This window comes from Drosophila rhopaloa, unplaced genomic scaffold (assembly GCF_018152115.1).
Source record: "Drosophila rhopaloa isolate 14029-0021.01 unplaced genomic scaffold, ASM1815211v1 contig_167, whole genome shotgun sequence".
Classification (NCBI taxonomy): Eukaryota; Metazoa; Arthropoda; class Insecta; order Diptera; family Drosophilidae; genus Drosophila; species Drosophila rhopaloa.
The window spans coordinates 2,014,564-2,021,155 of NW_025335047.1; the positions used below are offsets into that span (position 1 = coordinate 2,014,564).

At 46.7% G+C, this 6,592-nt stretch overlaps 1 protein-coding gene across 1 annotated transcript; it reads right to left on the reverse strand.

Annotated features, from left to right (window-relative positions):
- Positions 1–1,170: 1,170 nt before the first annotated feature.
- LOC108046640 (dipeptidyl peptidase 9) lies at positions 1,171–6,573 on the reverse strand. Its single transcript, XM_017126469.2, has 8 exons — positions 4,986–6,573; positions 4,705–4,924; positions 3,983–4,539; positions 3,251–3,854; positions 2,717–3,028; positions 2,419–2,641; positions 2,132–2,324; positions 1,171–2,071 (listed from the first exon to the last, which is right to left on the reverse strand). Exons 1-8 carry the CDS (start codon positions 5,984–5,986, stop codon positions 1,870–1,872), a joined length of 3,312 nt encoding a protein of 1,103 aa, XP_016981958.2. The 5' UTR covers positions 5,987–6,573; the 3' UTR covers positions 1,171–1,869.
- Between the last annotated feature and the right edge of the window lie 19 nt (positions 6,574–6,592).

Here is a 6,592-nt window from a genome sequence, read left to right on the forward strand (position 1 = left end):
CTCCAGAATTCGCCATTTTTCATAAAAAACCGAAACTCTAAAAGACTTTTTCGGTATGTTGGCCAAAAATAAAAATTTTTGTTCGTCAAAATCTTATTTTTCCTGATTTTGAAGTACCAGGCGAACAGAAAGCTCGACAAGTGACTAAAAATCAGAGCGAATGTCCACCGATCAACTGTTCTTTTCATAATGGCCGCCAGTGTTCTCTTCATAATGGCTGCCACACGAAGGATTCCTATTGGTCGACCAACAGGAAGCCAGCTTGTAGAATACTGGAGAAGAACCGTTAGTCTCGTTCAAGCTCACAAAGGTGTAGTCAGGCAGAGCAGGGGTTTGGGGGCCAAAAGACCCCAAATCGCAATTTTAAGCCCCATTAAAAAAATTCTGACTACGCCCCTGCTAAACTAAGAAATTTAAAATCAGGTCACCAACTAACGTTTATGTTTGCCTGGTGTTTGAAATCGAAACATCTGCTGTTGCTCGTCAAATTGGACCGACAAAATCCTATTTTCTCCAAGCAAACTGGGCAATTCCTGATTTTGAAGTACCAGGCGAACAGAAAGCTCAACAAGTGACTAGAAATCTGAGCGAATGTCCACCGATTAACTGTTCTTTTCATAATGGCCGCCACCACGGACTCCAATTGGTCAACCAATAGGAATCTAGCTCTCTGGAAGGCTCCCGTTAGTTTGAAACGAAACTTAAGCTAGAGAGGGGGAAATTGATTGTTTCTTTGTTCGTGTCACGGATTTAGCACGACAGGCACCTATCACCGTTATACTTGTATGGGGCGAGCGGGAAAAGGAAATCACGCTCACATCTCTAAGCAAACGTCGTTTAACTTATCATATTCCAGCTGCTAGAGGCTTCTGTTCGCCTGGTGTATTAAATTTAGTTGAATGTGGATTTTGAAGGGCGAAATGTGGCCAAATTGTTATCGGCACTCATGGAGTCGCTGCTCAAGCAGAGAAAATTATAATAAATAATCTAATTAATTAATAGCTGAGTTTAGTCAATTTTAGACTTCCTTACCCTCTTTAACCCCTTTATCTACCACCTTAACCCCATAGGACTTTTGCTTTCAGTCTCAGGAGCATTGGAAAATGCACCAGGTTTTAGACACAACTGTTTATTTAATTTTTAAACAAAATATATATATATACGTTTGCATGTCAGTTGTAAAACTAATATTTATATATAGGCATAATTAATATTAAATTTTATTCAGTTTTTGTTTATTCAGCCAAACGTGGTTTTCTAAAAACTCATTCAAGTATATGTATGTATATGTCTTGCTAATGGTTTATCGAAGAGATATATCTTTATAGGCATGCGTAGAACTAACAGTAATTGATGGCCTGCCCCAAAGGCATGACAAGTTTAAGGTTTTTTTTTTTAATTTTTGGGGGAACGCTTACGCAGACAATCACACATACTCGTACAGACGCACTAAAACTCAACTTATATTTATAGATAGGAGAAATATACATTTGCGCAAATAAAACACAATTACAAGATAATTAAGAGTATGATTTGTAGGAGAGAGTATAAAGTATAAATTAATTACAGTAAGATGCTTGGTCTGGAGAGTCTATATAGGGGGCAGGGTGATGGAAAAACTTGCATTCATTAATCTTTCCATTATACTTACAACTGCGTATGTTTATAAATTAAGTATGCTAAACATATGATACAATTTTCTTTTGCTCTCATTTTCTTTATCTAATAAAAACAAGTTTTTGAACAACAAAAAGTTAAATAAAAACAAAGACAATGATGTAAAAAAAACTATTGCAAAGGGGCGTGGGGCGGGGCTAATTGTGTTGCCTTAGCAATCGATCTTGATTCGGCCGTCGACATTTACAAATCTCATAAGTTTTGCAAGAATGACAGTAATTTGGTTTCGTAATTTTTATTCGATTCCAGATTACGCAACGAATGCCGCTCCTCGGGGAACAGATGCACCTCGTACGGCTTGTTGGCCTTGTTCAAGGCACTGATCAGTCGGGAAGTATGGCAGAAATGCACGTTCTCGTCGATCAGGCCGTGAATGAGCAGCAGGCGCTTGTCCCTGGGTGGCAGAGGTATAAATATAAGGTCAAGCCAATATAAAATCCGACTCAGTACTCACTCTTCGGGAAAGGAGTTGACGTATTCGAGCACCGATCCGGCCGAGTAGCCGGCCTCGTTGTTCTGCGGCAGATCCATGTAACGTTCCGTGTAGCCCGTGTCGTAATACTCCCAGTTGGTGACTGGCGCTCCGGCAATGGCCACTTTGAATATTTTCGGGTACTGAACCAGACCCATTAGGCTTAGATAGCCGCCTGCACGATAGTTAGTAAAAAACATAAGAACCATTATTCAAATTATACCATATGAAGTGTTTAGGATAATAGCCAAGAGAGCTACCCAACTTACCGTAAGACCATCCGTGAATGGCCACGCGATCCATGTCAATGTAGCCCAGTTGGTCGGCCAAGATACGCAAAGCGTCCACCTGGTCAGTCAGCTCCACCTGGCCCATCCGACCGCGAATGTGGCTCTCGAACCGCTTGCCCCGATGGCGCGATCCTCGCGAGTCAATGCAGATAACGCAGTATCCCTGGGCGGCCAGCATATGCATCCTCAGTTGATGTTTTCCCTAAGAAATTATATATATACAAATAAGTGGTTAGCCTCAGAATAATTGCTTATATTTAAAAGCTTGTCTACCCACCTTGAATGTGTTGTTAACGGTCTGCACCTCGGGTCCTCCGTAAACATTTAGCACCGTGGGATACTTAACACCCAGTTCAAAATTGTGCGGCTTAAATACCATGGCATAAACAATATCGCCCGACGGGAGTTGCGGCCGAAAGATTTGTGGGCAGTACTGTGGCTCTGGTTTTCCGCCCTCGTGAAGATATCCCACTAAGGATATTTGAATGCCATTGACTCCGCCGTTCTGGCACGTCTGATTAACGCGCATTACCTTGCAACTGGGCAGCCGCTGGATGTTGCAGTAAACCAACAGCATCAACTGACATTGCTGTGGAAAAGAGGAAAAGGAAACATATGGTTATAAACAATTTGCAAGTCTAACAAATAATATAGCATACTTATGAGAGGCATTTACAGTTTAATATTTTATAATTTTAACAGATAACTAAGGGGATGTAAGTGAGACTATTCTTACTTCAATTGTTTCGTTCAGTCAAAATTCTTGAGTAATACCTATTTTAGTTTAGATTTCGACTCTATTTTTACGTACATCATCGAACTCCACGAGGTAAGAGTATCCTGGCTCCGTTAGAAGGCGGATTTGCTCGGGACGCTCCAGACTGACAACGTAGAGGTGTTTCTCCAGCGGCGTATCGCGCAGTCCAACAAAGTACACCAGGTTGTTGACCTTATCCACCCAAAGATTCCTGGCCAACACCTCCCACTCTCCGCATGTTAGGGCCACCTTATTGAGGATCCTTGGTTGTAGCGCCGACTGTTCCACGAAACTAGGCTGGGCGGCTCCTGAGCCCGCGTCTCCTTGACCATTTGCTTGGATTAGCAACAGGCTGGCGGTGACCAAATAAAGATGACGGAAACCCGTCTCTTCCGACGCCCACAGAAAGGTTACGGTCGTGTCCGTCAACTCCAGAAAATGAAGCATATCGTGAACATTGATCCAGCTCTCAGAGCGTTCCGTGTATATAACCTGTAGTGGTGTTATTGTGCGACTATATAGACTGCGCCAGCTGTGGTCGCCTATGGAGTCGGTCGGCGTGGACACCTGACTGCTGTAGGACTCGCAGAAGTTGTCCAGCGGTATAAGGATTACATCCAGACGCTGCTGCTTCCGATCCAGGCCCTGTACCCATACGCTGGTTAGGAAAAATAACTTTCTTAATGCAAACATTTAAATATGTATGCAAAAACTACTTTCAACTCTTTCAAATATGGTTTTCAATTAACTACTGAAACCCAGTCGTCAAATTCAAGATGTACTCACTATTTGGCATCCGGTGTCCAACCGACACGTACAATGTATTCCAACCAGCTGAAGACCGCCAGCAGGGAGTAGGGCAAATCCTTAATCGCGATTTCGCTGACTTGCAGTGCCTCGTTCAGTACGAACTGGACGAGCTTGAGCTTGGACTTGGCATTAGTGCTGCCGGTGCGCGGAAAGCGGTACTCGTCCACCCTGCCGTGCACGGCCGTCGATGAGGGAAAAGTGTACACAGATACCTCCGATTCATCCACCTCCTCGTAGACAATGCGGTAGATGCCGTCATTGGAATGTGGCTGCCACCAAAAGCCCTGGTAGCGGCTGAACTCCTCCTGCATCACGTAAGAGGGAACACCGGCGCTCAACGCATCGTCTACATAAGAGTGCCGTCCGCTGGACGTGTAAGTGAGCCGCTTTTCGTGCCCACTCAGCGTGTGAGTGACGAACAGGTCGCAGTCGCTGATGTAGGCTATCATGTCGGAGTTCTGCGGACAAATCTGCGGGTCGAGAGCCGTCCATTGCGGGCAGGTGCGTAGCTGCGTGGGAAACAGCAGTCCAGACTGTCGGTGGAAAATAAAACCATAAAATATATTACAATTATGTTCAGAAACCAAAAGATTTTCAAACAGTAAAATTCATCTTTCTTATGTTGGGTTTCATTGGGTTGGATTCGTTAAAACTAAAATATCTTTATAGGTCAGCACTATAAACGCTGTTATACTCACATTGTATCCTGTGTCCAAACATTGGTACAGGTCGTTGAAGCAGGGAAAGACCAGCTTGCCAGAGGGCTTGTGCAGCTCGTAGCAGGTGATGCCCCAGGTGGAGAGGCGCTTGCGCTCCTGTAGCAGCTGGAACTCCCTGGCATAAGGACTGGCCGATCCACTGCCTCCGCTCCCTCCACTGCTCTGTATGGGCTGTTGCAACAAGGGACTCCATGGGAGTCTGTGAGTGAGGGAAAGATACCATTAGTTCTGGGAGTAGATAATAGAGACTATTAACCCACCTAGGCCTGAGCAGAGAATTGTAAAGGAAGGCTGTCTGCTGGCTGCTACTCGTGGGGGATCCTGCACTTAGAGTGGGACTACCGACACCAGACTCACTCGCCTCTAGGCGCTGCACCAAAAGCTGCTGCTCCTCGGACTGCAGCAGGTTGATGTCCGCAAAGAGCAGCGTGGTCTCCCAGCTCTGTGGGGGAGTGCCCAAGAAGTAGCACCTGGCACGGCCATCGGACAGGTGGCGGAACTGCACATTGGTGGGCACCATGGAGGAAAGGTTGCACATCTTCTTGCGCATCTCTTGCACAACCAGCTTGTTCTCGGCCCAGCTCTTGTTGGGCGTGGGCGCTGCAATGTGTCCATCGTTGTCCACCGGATCGTCCTCATCCTCCTCGCAATCGTCGCACTCATCGTCGCCCTCGTCTGGATCTAATCCATGGGGCGGAGTGCCACTTGTCGGTGAGCTGAGGTGGTTAGTGATCACAGAGGCTGCTGCTACCACCACCTCGGTAGTTGTGGCCGTGGCCGCCCCCGCTAATGCTTGGATGGGGGAGGTGATGGAGTTGAGAGCACTGCCGATGGAGGAGTACAGGGCATTGGCGGTGGTGCCCAGAGAGCCCATGCTAGTCAGGCTGGCTATTGAGTGCGTCGATCCTGGCGTGCTAGCGGCGCTTTGGCTGCTACGATCCATCAGCATGTTGGAGGCACTTGTGCCACCTGCGACGCTAACTGCCGTAGAAACGCGTGCCGTAAATCCGTCCAGGAGATTCACAAAGGATGTGGCCGCCGCATTGGTGATGCTGTGGCTGCGATGGTGTCCGCCTCCCCCATTGTTATTATTTCTGCCTAGTTGCGATGGAGCCACTGCATCCTGCTCCAGGCCCATCAGGGTGGTGTTCGCATTCGGGCCGCCGCTGAGATTTACACTCAACGGTGGACTCGGCGAGGAGGGCAGGCGATTCCGCTGCTGCTGCTGGTTCGGTTGATTCACTTGGGTCCTGCTCTCCATGGTGGATTTTCTTGAGCTGACCCAATTCGGTGGCGAATCCAATCCAAACCACGTACACACACAAAGTTTTGGGGCCAAAAAAGTACTCAATGTACTCACACACACACTCGCACTCTCGCTGGAACGGAAAACACACACTACCGCTGACGCACACACACAGGCGGCCTGTTGTGCTGGTTTGTTATTGTTATTTTGCTTGGCATTTGCCGTGCAATCCAGCGATTTTAAACAATTCTCGATGCACTCTGTGGCCTGATGTTGTCCGCTCTGGTACTTTCCACATTCATCGCTCTTCGTCGACTCTTTTTTTGTTGCTTTTGCAGCTGCTTTTGTTGTTGCTGTCGCTGTCGTTGTTGTTTTTCTTGTGCGAATTGTAAAAAGTGAAAGTCGCACCGTGCGGCTAATCGAAGGCAAGCAGAGCACCTGGGTTGTAGTCCGCTCCTCGTTCTGCTGTGCCAGCAAGTGTTTAATATCAAACCGATTGATTGATCCAATTGTGTTATTCGGAACGGAACTGCAGGTAAATTAAAATAATGCACGAAAGATATACGATACTACGTGCCCGTGCGAGATTGACCTGGCACGGTGCTTTGGTCACACCTAACC